This window comes from Vidua chalybeata, chromosome 4, assembly GCF_026979565.1.
Source record: "Vidua chalybeata isolate OUT-0048 chromosome 4, bVidCha1 merged haplotype, whole genome shotgun sequence".
Lineage (NCBI taxonomy): Eukaryota > Metazoa > Chordata > Aves > Passeriformes > Viduidae > Vidua > Vidua chalybeata.
Window position 1 is genome coordinate 63,419,149 of NC_071533.1, and position 17,596 is coordinate 63,436,744.

Sequence of the window (17,596 nt, forward strand, 5' to 3'; positions counted from 1 at the left end):
ACATATTTAACACCTCTCAGTAATATTCATGTTATGGACATCTTTAAAATAAAATAATTTTTTATAGGGATCACTTTCTGATCCTCCAGTCAGACTCCATAAAATAAAAATATTGCAATGTCCAGCCATTAATCTATTTTGGCTTCTGTCATTTTCTAGAGACTCAGGAACAGTACCCCAGGACTCCTGTCCTTACCTCTTTCCAGATTTGATAATAAATCATCCATTTTTCAAAGACTCCATTACTTCTTTTTGTCTTTAGACTACACATTTAGACTGGGATATTTGCTCATACTTTGTCACCAAAATGTGGCAGCCAGCTCCTCAATCCTTCTCATCTACCTACACAGGTCTTTGCTATCTCAACATTGAAGCAGCATGGTCCAGCCTCATAATCCTGAAAATCCTCCTCTGAAAGGATGGGATTATTTTTTCCACCTTTCTCAAGCTGGAGAAGTCTACCTGGTCTTCTCCTATCAATGTTTTCAAAGTTTCTTGATGGTGAAGTTAAAAATCTCTATCTGGAGAAATCCGGGGAAGGATTCACTTTACTAAAATTCCAGGTGTTGGCACTCCAACGAGCTACTTTCTCCCCTCCCAGTTCACTGAGATCTAGCTAGCTCATAGCTCATTCCATCCTGAAATTGGTGCAAACATTTGGTCAAAGGAACCACACTCCAAATTCCAAGGCCTGTAAAGGAAGTTCAGTATGACTATTTCAGATATAAATGTTGTAAACTCCAAAGGTGGGTGAAAAGAATCCCACCCGAAGTCCCTCGCAAAACATTTTACCAAACTCTCAGTTGTATAACGTGTGCCTGAGCATTATGTTCTCATTATCATCATTTTTTTCTATGAACACCAGCTCTTGTTTTACTCACTCTCATGCTTGTGTCCCCATCCAGAAATGTGACATTTCAACTGGTCAGGGAAAACAGTGTTACTTTCTGGCAGGCAGATGGGCTGAACAAACTGGGACTTGACAGCACAACGTTGGCCATTCTTCTTCAGCTTAATCAAAGCTGCAGAACAGAAAATAGAGGAGGAAGAAAGTGACTGTTCCCTTTCTTTAATGGGATTGGCAGTAATGGGTCTCAGATACAAATTTAATTATCCCCTAAGCCTCTCTTAATTAAGATATTTCAATCAAAGACAGACAGACTCATCTCAACAGCACCTGATTTCACAGCAAATTGAAGGCTGAAACATTCAGCTACTCCCCTTGTGGGAATATTTATTTTATGCTATGCTCACTGAGCAGATTTTGCTTCACTGCCTCTGTACAGAAGGGGGAAGATAGAAAATACATGTGTCTCCTCCCACCTTATAGTTAAATAACAGTGACATATCCCCAACTTTCAGCTGAAATAAGTGGGATGTGCAAATACTCATTGCTTCTGAAAGCCTGGCCACTGGCCTAATTCCAATTCCATTTAAAAAATTAATTACTCCAAGAGCTGGTGTATTTCGTGTCCTGTTAATACTGAGTTCAGCGAAATTCAAGATCTTTAAAATTAAGGAATAAGACCTTGGGACATTTCACAACCAAGCTTCTTGAAGCTGCAAAATATTACATAACCTACACAATCTTTACTAACCAGTCACGGGGTTGAAAACTGTGTAAATACATAACTGTGCAGCATCATGAGATTGATACTGAAAGATTTCAAAAATTGGTTCCCTATTTCATTTGTCTGTAAAGCGGCAAAGGGGGCGTTGTACTGGGTGGAACAAGGGCAGCATCTTGGTTTGGCCAAAACACTCAAAGAGAACAGAGCTGAGGTAATGTGGACACACCTGTTAAACCTTCTCATCAGGCCTTTGGAAGCTCAAAGTTTTGTGAGCACAACTGTGTGGAAACCAAGTGACCTTACTGGATAGTCTTATTTCTCTACCAGCTAGATTTTGGCCTTAGTGAACATAGAAGCAGAATCTCACAGCCTGAGAAGCCCACACAGACCTTGCTCCCACACTTCCTTACCTTGCTCCTCTTCCCCATTAACTCTGCCTGCTTCTGAATCCCTCAAATTTCCTAGCAAACACTCATGTGATAGTTGTTTCCTTTAGAAAAGTATTTTCAGCAGGACAAAACTCTTCTGTTGCATCAGTAGAAATCACTGACTGGACAGAACACCTGCATCTTCCCCCCTTCCTGCTTTCTTGTTTATTTTTGGAATTGGGCTTGTGTTAGGCACTCCGTGTTCAGCTCTCCCTAGATTTGGACATAGCACACTGGTGAGGCATGCCTACCTAATTTCAGAGTAATTAAAAAAGCTATGAGATCTCAAAGCATCATGAGTGTTTTCACTAGGATATTTCAGAGCAGAGAAATGTCTCAAATCCAGTTTGTCTCCTTGTATGCTGTGACAGAGCTCCCACCAGCACAGAACTTAAATGCTTTTTGCTATATAGTAGAAAATACTCACCATCTGTGAGCCAAAAGAAAAAAAAAAAAAAAAAAAAAAAAAAGCCAGTACATGCCTGACCTAAAATATTCCCAATGTCAGGCTATTAAATAGTCTCACAGACAAAGTGAGCATCAAGCTCACACAGCTTGATGCCCTGGAGTGATGTGACAACTTTCACAAGAGCAGATCAGAAAATAAGTAAGTTGCTGCTCCATTGTCATTCTGACTAATATTATAAGGTCAGTCAGAAGGGCATTTAACTTCTGACTGATAAGACAGCTGATTTTTAAATCTATCTCAGTGTAAAAAATGATTCTGAGTACCACGGGTTTTCAGAGCAGATGGGGTTATTACATTCATCTAGTCAGATCCTTTTTACAATACAACAATAGAATTTTGCCAAGTAATTCCTGCATCAAGCCTACAGCTTCTGGTTCAGTTGAAAAAATACCTAAAGTGATGATGAATCTGCCACACATCTAGGTAAGTTTCTCCAAAGGCTAATTATCATAATTATTTAAAATTTGCAATTTATTTTTCATCTGAATTTGTCTAGCCTTCAGATGCTGTTATAACTCTAGTAGAACTAAGAGCCCTGTGCATTCAAAAGCCTCTCCTAGTATCTATGATTTTTCCACTCTAAAGGCAGTTTCTAACAGACCATCTAAACTTGAAACTAGGCCGAATAAATGGAAAATAAAACTGTCTGAAGAAAAATACTCACCAATATCATGTTCAGTAGGATTGAACACAGAATACTGAGGATGCAAGATGTATTTCTCTATTTCAAATGTCTGTGTTACATCAGTTGTTTTATTAAATATTTGTTGACCCAGAACTACTCGAATGGTGGATTTTAGTGGACTGTAATGCAAAAGAGAGAGTTCAGTGACTAGCAGGACAAATGCAGCTGATTTTCCAGTGGCTGGGTATCCTATGAACCTTTATAACCTCAGCCTCCCACCATGTCCATTGTTTACCCTCTCATAATGCCTTTAGCTATTTCCCAGGCTTCCTGCCTACAGAGGGCAAGGAAAAAGATGTTACAGTGAGACCCAGGCTCTGTGGGTCCTGATTAGCCTAATTAAAGGCTGCTGCTTCTTAAAAGAAGGAAAAGGCCAGCACAGGCACTGCTGCCCAGCTGCTGCTTGGCTAACAAGCATCTTTGAGGGGTGTAAACACTTCTAGAAACTTAACTGAGTCAATTTAAACTCAGCATTGCCAATGATTTCAAAAACTGCTCAGAAAGAAATGAGGGATCAAAAAATGAATCAGTAGAGGATATCTCGTTTCTCTGGGAAAACGGTCTCCTGAAAAAAATTACAGGCATGGGCCAGGATTTAAAGGTGCTGCCACATTGATAATCCAGGAACATCTGGGAAGCTTCCACCGAAAAGATATCGCCAGTTCTGAGATTTGCTTATCTATGTTAAATCTGTTGTCCAGAATCAAAAGCAACCTGGTGAAGTCCCAAAAGCACGTGGATTTAATGGGAAACTTCACGTCCAGAGAAGAACACAGTATTTGCAATTCACACCATCTTTTCCAACTATCAGTTTTTCACTTTAAGAAGACCACAGTCCTCTGATATCCAGTGTCCTAGGAAAGAAAACTAATAAGAATGAGTATAGCAACTGGGAAGTAAGGGACATTTGGGAATAATCAGGAAGTGTTTAGGAAAGTCAATATATTCTCTAGCTTTGAAAGCAACAGAATTCATATTTCACTCTTGTTCTAAAACCAATTCAAACTGCATAAGTCTACAATGAATTAAGTTAGCAAGTTTCTTCAACATTGGATCACTCCTGTGTTTTGTTACCCAGGGCAGGAGAAGAAAATATCTGGTGTCACACATCATGAACAGACACAGAATGGTTTGCATCTTTGCAGTTTCCCTGGTTGCATTTCTGTGCCCACCAGGTATGAAAGCACCAAAGAATCTCCCCCAGAACTACTGTACTGAGTGCACAGCAATGACCAGCAGCCATGGACTCAGAGGAAAGAGATTCTGGGCAATTGCAATGCAGAGAGACAGCAGCAAACCTGCCACAAGAACTATGCTAAAGGTTAACAAAGGAAAGGACAAAGTGTATTCTATATTACCGAAATACAAGAAGACAATAAAATGTTCTTCTATCAATATGTAAGGCCATGATTTTCTCAGAATTTTTGCACTAGTAAATCAACCTCCTTGAAAATCAAATTTTGGGCCTGTAAACCAGTGGAAGATCACTTTCTGGAAGAGTGTTTAGAATAATTTTAGAAGCACTGAATGGTTCTACTAGAACTTACAGATGGTTCATTCAGGAAAAGAAATAAAACAGGAGGGGTTACAGAAAAGAAAAAAGAAACAATTGAGCTGCACAGGTATCTATTGTCGCCTAGTGGAAGACAGTTGGAATTGTGACTACCAGAGGTACTAAACAAACAGAAGAGCACAAATTACAATGCAGTAATTATGGAAAATCTGTACGTACCAAACAACCAGCTGGAAGTGGGTGGAAATGTCCTGAACAGCTGCCAAAGTTAGTAGCTATTTCACAACATTTGAAAAACAAATGCATTGTGGCTTGAGCTCCAAATGCTTCAGTACAGCATTCACAGTGGTATTATTAGCTCTACAAGCTATCAGTGTCTATATTCTCGCAAAAGGTTTTCTGTTTCTCTTGGCTTCTTTACTATGCAAAGGAACAATGGGTATCAAATGATGTAATATTTTTCCCTTTAATATGATCAAACTGAAATCAGGAAAGTGTTGAACATTTGTAGAAAATTAAGTACATAGAATAAAGTAAGGGCATCCTATAATCAATATTTTCTCCAGTGTTCCATAGGAGAAAAAAAAAATCTCTCAAGAAAACGAGCTTCAGAAGTTTGACAATTTAGTTGTTCCATGTGGCTTTTTGTGAAGCTCAGCCTACTCTATTTGTGTCAACCAATGGTAATTTATTGTCTCCAATAAATCATTGCTTGGCTGTCTCAGCCTTTCTGAACAAAACACAGCAGTGAGCATAGTCATCTCTGTTATATCTCAAAACAGGCATAAATACTCAGAAAGGTAACCAAGAAGAAGATAAATACTTCTGTTCCCCTGCAGGTTCCTGCACACGCGATGCCCCATTCTGTGTGCTGCTTCACCCTACCTTATTCCTTTACTCAGGATGTTTAGATTCTTTGAGACTCCTTAAGGAACAAGATAAGGGCTTATGAGATTATAGTAGTCCAAACCATTTTTTGGATCATTAGGAGTATTCAAATTGCCAGAAATTCCTTTTGACACATTGGTCTTTTATAATGTCATCTTCTTTCTTGTCTCAGTTCAGATTTGTTGTGAAGGCCCACTGTCACACTAAGGGGTGAGCTTACCTGTTAGCAAAGCAGTGTGCTGCTGACACAACCCAGCAGGTCTGAACCAGGCTTCCCCCACAGAAACTCTCTCCAATATATATAGCTGCTGTCCAGGGGTGAGATCCAGGCAGAGATGAAGACCCCCCAACAATCCTAGGTCTCACAAAACTTCTTTTTTTATGTCTTCTTCCACATGGTCTTTTGGTGCTTGCAGAGCTATCTACTTTGTCTGGAACTAGTGGCCTCCTTTCCCTGCTTGCTGAGATAAAAAGGGATATGGCTTCAGACTACCAGAATCTTTATGTTTTGGAATTAAACACCATCTCTCATACATCTTCAGGATGTAGGCCTCTCATTGCTCACAGAGGCCCACTCCCTTTTCTGGGCCTGTAATTCCCAGGGTGATGATAATTTTTACCAAAACATCGGTCATTTCTGGTATTTTGCATGTTCTAGCAGAAAATTTGGGGATATTGGGATGGTTGTGACCAAAACAGTAGTATGACACTGCTGCTATTTCAGGACAAGAATCACAGATTGTATCACAACTCCAAAAAAATGCAAAAGAAGCCTGTTGTTTACTGGAAACAGTAAAATATTCAACGAAGTAATGGGAACAGTAAAACATTCAAAATTACACAGCAAAACCTTGTTGTAGTATCAATAAATCTTCATTCATTCATCCCATGGATTTTAAGAAAGCCTTTACATACCACAACTTGGAATGTCACAATACTCCCATGACAAACTGTTGTCCTTCATGATGTAACACCAGGGCTTATCATCATCATCTGGATTTCTGGTTAATTCAGAGGAAGAGGGAATTACAAGCATTAACCACACTGTTGTTCCAAGCTTCTGAAAAGTTTTCTGCTTTTTCCTCTTGCACCATGCAGAGCACTGACAGGGCTCTCAGATTTTGAGCCATCTGACAAAGTACTCACCTACAAGGGTGAGCAGATTTTCAATATAATTGCTCATCTTAAAACTAACCAAGACTAAGGTTTGCTAGGACCTGAAATACAGACATAACTGAACACCTGTAAAACTTGCCTACAAGTATTTGGATGCATGAGCACGTTCACAGCGTTTAACTACAGCCCACACTGAACTGCTTTCACAGGTATCAGCTCAGCTATTTTCAGAACTAAATCTCATGGGAGAGATTCTTGTTTTAGGTTATTTTTTAGGCAAGGAAATTCCAATACAGGTAGAATCATAGAAAATCCATAACAAGAACTGCTAGCAAAAATGAATTTGCAAATCTCAGATTCACATTCCCGGGAGAGTCTGTGGAAATTAAAGACTATTTCAAGAAAATATTGTATTCCTCAAAAAGGTTGGGGGAAAAAAAGGAGTAATGGAAACTGTTTCGCCCTTTATTACCTTGGTGTTAAACACATTTTGGTTTGATTCCATTAGGGTTTCTCTGTGGTACAGCCTATTTTTTATCAATGCATTATAAGTAATGAGAAATCTGCCCAGTTTACACCTCCAAGAATATAGGGAGACTTTATTGACCAAGAAGAATAGACAAGGTGGTTCCGAGCTCCAGATAAGCAGTAATTCTAATTTCAGTTGGATTTATCACAAGCACTAACTGTTATTGTAAGGTTCTTCGATTATTTTTTTCTTTTTCAATCTGACTGCTCATCAGAAAAAGATTAGAGCACTTTCAAATTCTCAGAACTGAAGAAGCAACACAGGTTGAGTCATCTTCCGCCAACGTTTCTAAATTAGACTATTTGAAGAAGAAGATATCTGCAGGATTATATAGTACAGCAGAGATATCCCCAGAAATTGTAACAAGCTGACAAAAAAAGTGAAAAGCTTTTTTTCTCAGCTCTACAGAACATGAACACATCAGCTCCTACACCATTTTGTTCTCTGCATTTCAAATCTGAAAGTGAATATTGGGCATAAGTAATGCAAATCAAAGGGCTCAAGTTTCATCACAGCACAAAATATGTGCCAGATAAATTGCCACACTGCTGGGACACCATAAATCAAATACATGAGGAGCAAGCCCTGGAAATCAAAGTGGGAGGGCTTAAAGGAGGGGGTAGGAATTGTTTATTGTTAGTTGATGTTTGATAGAGAAGGGCTACTTTCAGCATGCATGCATGCTTTTTATCACCAAACAAATTAGGAAGTGCAGTACATTCTGATTTTCCTGAACTACTGGTCTAAGTTCCATTAAAAACACACACACACACATAAGCAATCAAGCAAACAAAAAAAAAATCTTCAATCAAGCAATCAAGCAAACAAACAAAAGGCATGAACCAGTAATTTATGGAGAATCATCTACAGTTTGGCAGGTTTAGCATTTGCTCAGGATGAAAAATATTTCCTCTAAATAAAAACATTTATTTATGGATAACCATTGAGCTCATTGGATACCTCAGAAACAGGGGGAGGAACATAATGTGACTGAGAAGGCACAAACCTACATAGCACAAGCTATTTTCATTATAGCTTAACAGAGAACTTCAGCAGAAATGTAGTTTATCACTATATGGTACAATCAAAATTGAAACACTGGGAAATCTTTGGCAATAGTTTTCTTTTGTAAGAAATCAAAAAAAATTGACATCTCATTTCAACCTTATTTAAATATAGTGCTTTAATTTTTCATTTTCAAGTAACTTTTCTCTTTTGAAAATATTTCTTTATGGTATATCTTTCACAAGCAAAGAATAAAAAGTTAAATTTAGCCATTTCAATTTAGCTAGTGCATTGATTTCTCCTTTTGGATAAGCATTAATGAACAATGTCAAAAGTTTTGCATTATGGTCTCATCAGGGAAGAAACTCATTACCCAGGGGAAAAGAAAAGGACCTGGAATTTCCAACATTATTTTGTGTCTGAACTTCTCTCAGCAGACCCAGATATTGATTGAGCCTATCTACCAGATCTTGTCTTCTGTACAATCACTCTTGTCAGGCTGACTGATTACTAAAGTCAGTCTAGCTTTTCTGAGACAGGGTAACCCCTGCCTTGAGATCCCTGACCCTTCTCATTTCCACAACACATCCTTCTCTCGATGTACAAATGCAGGACAAACAAGAACTTTCCTCACCTGCAATAAGGGAAGGGCCCCAGGCCAAGCTGCACTGCTTTCCCAGTGCTGTCAACATGAAATTCTTGGTAAAGCAGGTCTGAATTCCAAGGCAAGCAGCTGTGTCCAGAAATGGTTGTCTTGGCTGTCCCTCTGTAATCCGTGCCATTACCAATGTAGCAGCGTTGGCTTGGGACTGGCAGAGGAAGAGACTGGTCAGGAATCAGTGCTAATTGCATGTTAAATACTCACTTCACAGCTGAGGTTTGAAATAAGAGCCAGAGCCCAACTCTTTCACCTTGCACCAAACAAGAAATTTTTAATTTCTTGAATGCACCTGGACCTGAATGCACCAAACAAGAAATTTTTTAATAAAGAAAAAAGGAACCCAAGAAGTTAAAACCTCTGCTTAGAACTAGTAGTCAGTTAACCTCATTTTACACAGGAGCAAGTAACTTATCAAGAGACAGAATAGCAGAAAATTAGACCTAAAATTTGTACTATGTATGGAAGATTTCAGTCAGCAATCTGCAGCAAAGTCAGCAATATGGCTGGGATTCCTCTGGTCTAATTTTAGACACAACTGAGCTCATCTCTGGAGGCTCCCTTTTTAGTTAATTAAGAGAAAAAGGGATTTCTAGTGCGAACTGATCCAGCCTGTTTGAGGTAACTTTTTTAAGATGAGGTACATCCCATGGACTCCTGTCCACATTGAATGAATCTCCACTGAAAATATAGGGTGCTTAAGGCAACCAGTTCAGAGACATAGTACTGAAAATAATCCTGCTCTGCAAGTGCTTCAAGGGCCTGATTTTTGAAAATACTTCTTTTAATGGCCTCATACGTACCCATATATATATATATATATATATATATATATATATATATATATATATACATATATATATACACTATACTCATGTCTATTACAAATATGTGGCTACATGTTGCAGATTCATCAATTTTGCAAAATTCTAACTAGTAGGTGGAATTTTCTTATTCAAAACCCATGTCTTTGTCACCTGCATAAGGGCTATTTCTTCAGCTAGGTCTGACACATACATATTGTATGACCTGTACACTCAGCTGCCAAGATCTATCAACAGCACATACCAGCATTATGGCTGAAAAACATATGGGGATGCATTTGTATACAAATAGCTACACTGAGCAGAAAGCCTACACCTCAAAACACAGCTAAGAGCATCCCAAAGGAAACACAAAACCATCTAATGCACAAAAAGGATTAATTGTGACCGAGCCTCAGAGGGTTTCTTCTCCCAGCCATGTCAACATGACATGTCCTTGACATGTCACAAGACTGGTGGAATCTTCTTCTAAACATATAGACATACTTAAAGATATAATATCATTGACCAACTGTTGAAAAACACCCTCTGAGGATGATCCATCACACCACATAGTGCAGACAGCTATTGCCAAAGACCTGTTCATTTTGACAGAATAAGGTGACACATGAACCAGGGCACATGCCCAGGATTGAAAGAATGAACCACAGTTCTGAACTGCTGCTGTTAATTACCCTGCCAAGTCATCAGTGTAGTGACAGACCTCAAAACCACAAGCAAGCATATGGCATAAATTTGGGAGATGGAGGTCAAGAAGTTTGGTGGAAGAACATTAGTTAGTATATAAACACTTAGGTAAATGCACTTTCTAGCTTGGCCTGGCAGACACTTCTGACATGCTGAGATCACATTTTCTCCCACCTGAAACCTGAATCAAATTCCCTTTATTCAATGACTATAAAAGTAACATTAAATCAAACTCATATTTTAAAAACCATAATCTAGGACCTCACAGAAAATAACTTGCCTATCATTCATATTCTTAACAAGACTAACCATGTCTTGGCAAACCTGCCATTTATTTTTTGAGCAAGTTGCAAGTTACACTGCTTTGTTTGCCTGAAACAGCGTCATGAAAATACCCTAATCATGCTGGATGCTAAGTTTTTTCATTTATGCAGGGAAGTGCCAGGTGCTGTGTTTACTTGTACTGTATTTATTGCATTCAGAAACAATTTAGAGTGACTACTTTTATGAGAATGAAACAAGGGATTGTATTTCAGTACAGACCCAGGGCTATATTCTGCAATACCAGTGGTTTGGATGTGTTGCAGATGGTGTTTACAATTTGTGCTTATCCTTGTCAGGCTTAAAATCCAACATATCTCTCTTTCATCAGGTCTGCCAGTCATTGCTAAAGCTGCCAGCATATTTTAACTGGAAGAATTTGGCCTCTTTCTATATCATCCCTCACGTTCTCCTTCAGTAGCTGAGAAGTTAAGATTACATCTTGCACTTGTTGAGGGGAACAGTAATATCTCTCGAGAAGTTTTTTGTTTCTTTTTTGTTTTATGAGGAGTATTTTGGAAACAGGCATAACTTGAGTTAATTTGCTATTCTGTGGAAAGGCTTCTAAGGTGAAACATTAACATTCATTAGTAGCTTTCCTTTGGTCTGTGCTCCACTCCAGAAACCTTTACCTGACTGGTTGGCAGCAGCACCGTGGTACCCACTAAGGCTATGAGAAGTATCTGCAATGCTTTATACATTTTATCACCTATAATTCAGAAAAAACAGTTTTAAAAAATGTCTCTGCAATTATTGCAGTCATATAGATCTCTTGCCTCTAATTCTCTTTTTTTTTTTAACTGTTACAGCACTTTTTCCCTCTTTGTTACTCTCTTTTTCCCTCTTTGTCAGAAACAGTGTGTAGGTGGTCTGCTTTCAGCAGTTCTTAATGGATTGCTCTGACTGGGAACTGTTCAGTCCCAAATCCATATAGATTCCATAATGTCTCATAACTCTGAAACATAGTTATTTTCTTATGTGGAAGAAAGTCATGGAGGATGTAATATGTGTTTTCTTGTTCATTCACTTCCCTGTACTTCCACTAATCACTGCTAAGAGTAGAAACGGCCAAAACTTTCAGATTATGAAAGTTTTGATGCAAATGCAGATTCAACTTACTCTGCAGTCCGATGCCACTATCATCCCTGTTCACTTCTTTTCAGAAAAAATATTATTAAAATTTAAAATGATAAATAATATCTTGTTGTGCTTTATTTTTTCAATCCAAGGTATTTCAATAGCTCATGTAAAACATTGCATATGTGTTAAGATTTTGTATTTTATAAGCAAGTCACAGCAAATCTCTGCCTTTTCCAATAAAACTATTTTGCAACTTAAAATTAACAGCAACCTGAAATAGCAGTTATCCAACCAGTTCTAATTGCTAACTTTCTGAAAGCATTTCACAAAACTTTTTGTCCCCAGATCTTGTTCCAAGTCCTGTAGTTACATACCTGAACATATTTAGGAGCTTTCTTTGAAACTCTCTGCAGAAAACAATGAATCTTTCACATTTTCTTTTCCCCAAAACACCTCACCATCAATTTTGCTGATGTTTTTGAGCTTGGAATGTACTTTTTTTCCACATACACATAAGTTGTTTCATTCTATTTATAAAAATATGTTTTTCCACCAATGGTTCTGATTCTGGGACAGGATGTTTTAAAGTAACCCTTTTATTCACCAATTCTTTGATTTATCCCTGACCAACATGTAATGCTTTTATGAAATACAATGGTAGATTAATTTTTTGTACTGCTCTATATAAGCTGATGGCAGGAACAGAGAGGGGGGAAGAGGAAAAGGACATATCCAACCTAAACCTCCCCTGACTCAGCTTCATGCTGTTTCCTCGAGATGACCAGCAATGAACAATGATGTTTTATGCCTCTGCATTAATTTGTTGCTTACATGGCCTCAGTATTACAGGATATGTTGCCCTTCAAGCCATCCTTTACAAGGGTAAAAGCCAAATTTCCTTTCTACATGAGTTCAGACTCGTGGGCTGCCTGCAGAAGGGTTTGTCTTTTCTTCATTCAGCCAGAAGTTCCCTGACCTCCCTTCCTGGGTAGCTGTGAGATGCCCTCAGAGATGAAAGGTGTAAAAGCCTTTGATTTCAGGCAGCTGCACTTCCCCTGCTGCACAGGCAGCCAGCCACTACTCGGGGCTGGCAGTAAACGTGTGAGAGAAAGGAGTCTCTGGTATTCATGGAGTCTGCTCTTACAGGCATCTAATTCCACCAAAATATGCACTGAAACAGAGCACACACAGACACACACACCCTGCCAGGTGTTCTGAAAGTAATAAGGCAAATATTTCTGTGCTAAATAAACATACATCGTGAAGAGAGCTTTGAAAGACATCCATATGAACCTAGTACTGCTTCCAAATGAGGATTTGACTTATCTTCCAGTGTGTCCCTATGCCACTGAAAATCTCTGTAAATATCTAAGGAGCAGACTCCATAATGCTGAGAATGTGAAGTCTGATGACATGAGGTAAAGGATTGTATGGCAGCAGAACCAGGACTGGTCTGTTCCTGGCTTGAAGCAAATTGTTTCACATTTTCCTGCCTGTCTGTGAATGTGAGGAGTAACAGCACCCACTGTGGCTTTCAGAGTTTAAAAATTAGTGAACACATACCACAAGTGAAATATAAGGGGACCTATGTATCTACATTTCAATATAATTCAATCATACTGTTATAATATTTACCTATATTTCAATATTTCTGTTTGGGGTCATGAACAGCAGATTGCACATACATATAACAAATAACTGATTCAAATAATTGTGCCACTTTCTAGTTTGTTGAATAGCACTCAAACCTCTGGACTGATAGCACCTAACACTGAAATGAATGCCCACTAAATCTGCAGCCTGATTATACACAACCAATCTCTCTGAGCTAAAAGCTAGGCAGAAAGGTGGGAAAATTGGCATCTTTTTGTAATCAGTAAATCTAGCAGAAAATTAACATGTAAAACAAGGATGGATTTAAGACTTGGGGGGGAGGGAAAAAGTGATTTACATGCACAAAAACTCTTAAAGTTGCATCCTGGCATAAGAATGGCACACTGCATTTACTAAAACTAGACTTATTTTTTAATATGTTTCTTCTATAAGTGTCTTTGTACCTTCATACTTGCCAATGCTTAGATCATCTGAGGCAAAACTGAAGAGATTTATATCTCTTATAAAAGCTAATGTACAAAGCTACCTTCTGAGTAAGTCGAATTCTTTAATATAAAAGTTTAAATCCAGAAATCTATAAACTCTGCCAGTACTTTCTTATAGCTTAGAAAAGTAATATCCTAGATAAGAGGAAGGAGTGGCTCTTCTTCCATTTCATTTTTCTATTTATTATCTTCAATTCTAGTACAATAGTTATGATTTACAGAGTCATAAATGCAATCCAATAGGTAGGTATATAAAGCTAATAGGAGCAATATATTTAGGAAAAAGGCTGTCAAGAGCTAGGGGAAAGAAATTCTGGCAACAACAAGCCAATATCAGCACTATATTACTTTGAGAGTTACACAGACTGCCATACAGGATTTTCAAGAATATCTGAGTGCCTAATTCATAGTGAAAGCTTTCATTCTTTTGAATATACCTGTAGGTCCTGATTTGCTTAAAGTATGAGCCAAAATAACCCTCTGGGCAGGAAAAGGAGCAGACTGTGTAGCAGTTAATGATGGTCAGCAGAGGAGCAGCTGCTCTGTAGAGAGACTCTAATGAGAGGTGGGGATCTCTTGAGCCCCCAGAGCAGCCAGAGTGGGCTGAGAGGAGAAAGCAGGAGATGGGAGAAACAAACAATACAATAATCCAAGGATGAGCTGCATCACATCTTCCACATCTTCCCTTCAACCACCTTCCTGACAATCACACAGGGCAGCAGATTGCGTGGATTAAGGGATGTCAGTCCCCTCACACTTCAAGAGAAGATGTCCCCTCTGTAAGATAATGAACTGGAACCACTGTCACGTCTCAAATAAATCAAAAATAGGATTAAAAACACCCTAATTGCTTTCAATTAACCAGCACCCAGTAACACTGCTGCCAAGTCAGGCACTCTCACTAGACTAAGGACTAAGTAGCGGCTTCGTATTAGCATCTGCTAATATTAATCATATTAGTTTATACTAGGATTACAACAAAGACTTGTCATCTAAAAAGGCAACACTGTAGGAATACAGAGCAAAACACAGAAAGTTTAGTGTCCACCAGTATCTGGAAAATGCACATCTATGCAGAAATAAAGTCCTCTGTGGATCTTGAACCTACTCCTGTTTCTGACCAGAGAAATTTTTTCCTCTTTTTGGTATCTGCCTTATCTCTCAATCCTTACAAAGGTAGTCCTTGCTGTGTGCCATGCTGCTACCAGCACAGCTCATTAGCTCTCATCTCTAGCCCACATTTGCCAAGGTGCCAAACATAAGTTACTAATCCATAGCCTCCATGCGAACAGTACTTCCTTCTTCATTTCTGTTTTTCTCTATATTTGCCAAAAGCTTTATTATGGTCCTAAAATTACAAAGAAGGCTGGGAGATAAGAGCCTGTCTATCATTGCTTACATCTGCCATCTCTATAAATGACATGGCTTGATTGTTTTGCAAAGCCACAGCTGTCTCTGGTCTCCTGTTCACCATCCCCTAGAGTGGCACTGTCTCAGTGCAATGAATCACAGGTGGGGACTTAGAGGACAATGCCATGCTCACCCATTTCTTCATCTTCCAGTGCCTCCTACCACTGATCATTAAAGGCAACAGTCTACTGGGCATAGTTTTTATCCATGTAACTCCAGCATTGTAGGATTTTCTTTTAATAGTTCAAAATCTGATAAAAATCCAACCCACCATTACTGTTTCTGCAGTGGTGCTCTAGACTTTCTCTTCATTATCCTTGCATTATTAACCCATGCCTTCCCCTCATTCAAATTCCACAGTGACCTCTAAAACTTGCAAATAATGTAATCACCTCACCAAGCCATATTAATACATAATGTTGCTTTTTTATCTGCTGTTTTCCACAACTGTGGAGAAATAATGACTTTATTCATTTTCAACCTACTTTCACTACTAAGCCCAGTGCTTCATACATGCAGGCAACAAGCATCTTCTCAGCCCCACTTAGAAATCCTTTTCAAATCTTACAGACCAACCTGTCCAAGTTCGATGGGGGACTGACTGACCAGCTAAATGCCCATTTATCATTGTCAGCCAAGTGTCCTTGTTATTATACTTCACCCTCTTTCCCCTTGCATTTCTAGAAAATAAAAAATTAAACACTAATTCAAAAGCATTCTAGTATAGGATAAATATAAACCAGAAAGTTAAAATTCATTATCTTCTGTCTTCTTCTTCTTCAAAAAAAAAAATTTAAAACTTTCCTTCCAACCTCCAGAGCTGATTTTCCTTTACTAAAGTAGCTTTTTTAGTAGAAAACTGCCAACACTATTTCAGTAAAATAACCACTAAAAAGGTGGGTTTGCTGTCATTTTTGCTAATTCTATTACCTCAAACTCCTCCAGTTTAACCCCCAAAGATGTGGCCAAGAAGGGTTTTTTTCCCGTATGTCATTATATATTCAGCTATTCTATCATCTTCCTTTTCTGAAAATCCTCAACCTGCTTCTGACATACACCACATCTTACATAACCAGAAGCCTTCCACAATTAGCATTCCAACTCATGCTTTCTTTAAAGATATGGTACCCCTCTAATTCCATTAGCTATAGCCTAATGAGGTAACCCCAAACACTACAAAGCAGAGTTTTCAAAAATACCTTCACCAACTTCACATTTCATCATGACCAAAATATTATCAAAACTATTATGACTACCTAAGCCTTAATCCAAAGAAAACTCAGAACATACAATCCTCTGTGCAGCGCTCCCAATATGCTCAAACCTAGTGCAACCCACAACCACAGTGAGCAAATGCTTCAGGAAAAGACTTGGTGACTAAGTAACAGAATAAATACACCCCACTAACATATCAGAATATAAATAAAGAATAAATAAGAATAAATCAAGAATAAATTTAAAATACAGATAAGTACCTCAAATTTACTAACAGCTGACATCCAACCAACAGTAACAAAACTGTGGTAAGAAAAAAGAAGTGCTTTTACATTGAAATCTGACAAAATTCACATTCCGTTCAACTAAAGTAAAAAAGTGTGAATGCAATGATGGGGTTTCAACCACAGAAACCTAAAGGCACTAACTCCCTGAAAAAAAATTCTACATCTTCTTCCTTTACCCTTTAACTTCATTTAACTTCTCAATAAATGCATATTATAATGAATTATCTGTCTTCTGGCCAGATAACTCCTCCTTTGTCTTTAGCTGTGTATCCCTTTGTGTTCATCCAACATCTCCACCATGGCTCCTTTCTGTTCAAAGAAACATAAAATGTCAAAATAATTTTACAATTACATATCTTTACTGTCTGTTTGTCATCAGTTATCACCTCCAGTGAAGCTAAATATTTCTGAAGCTAATTATCTACCAAATAAATTCCCTCTCCATTCCCAATGCCAACCTGGGCTAGAGATAAAATATTCCACTTACATCTTTTTCAGGTTTCACTTCTTGCCCACATTTACCACTGCTAAAGTGGTTGGATTTGGGCCCTTTTGAAAACTTTCTGTGTTCAGTGAGACAACCATTGCTACTCATGATTGGACAATTGATTCTGAATCTTCACCTAGAGCCTGGATTCAGAGCTGTCCCAGCAAGAGCTGTTTCCAAAGAGAATGCAGCTACTCTTTAAGCACAAAATCCTTATTTCTGAAAATAGGTGCATATTTAAGGGCAATTATTATGAATTGAAATTAATTAAACATGGATCCTTGAACAATTTTAAACAGCATCTCTTTGGAGAGAGATTTGTTG

The 17,596-nt window shown here is 38.3% G+C and overlaps 1 protein-coding gene across 1 annotated transcript in view; it reads right to left on the reverse strand.

Annotated features, from left to right (window-relative positions):
- The window catches only part of HGFAC (HGF activator), a 40,523-nt gene that overhangs the window by 4,337 nt on the left and 18,590 nt on the right, over window positions 1-17,596 (reverse strand). The window contains exons 8-12 of the mRNA XM_053940636.1: window positions 8,839-9,013; window positions 6,470-6,555; window positions 5,775-6,015; window positions 3,133-3,272; window positions 882-1,022 (exon numbers count right to left, since the gene is read on the reverse strand). Of these exons, the coding sequence (XP_053796611.1) occupies window positions 882-1,022; window positions 3,133-3,272; window positions 5,775-6,015; window positions 6,470-6,555; window positions 8,839-9,013 (783 nt within the window). The remainder of the gene's footprint in view (window positions 1-881; window positions 1,023-3,132; window positions 3,273-5,774; window positions 6,016-6,469; window positions 6,556-8,838; window positions 9,014-17,596) is intronic.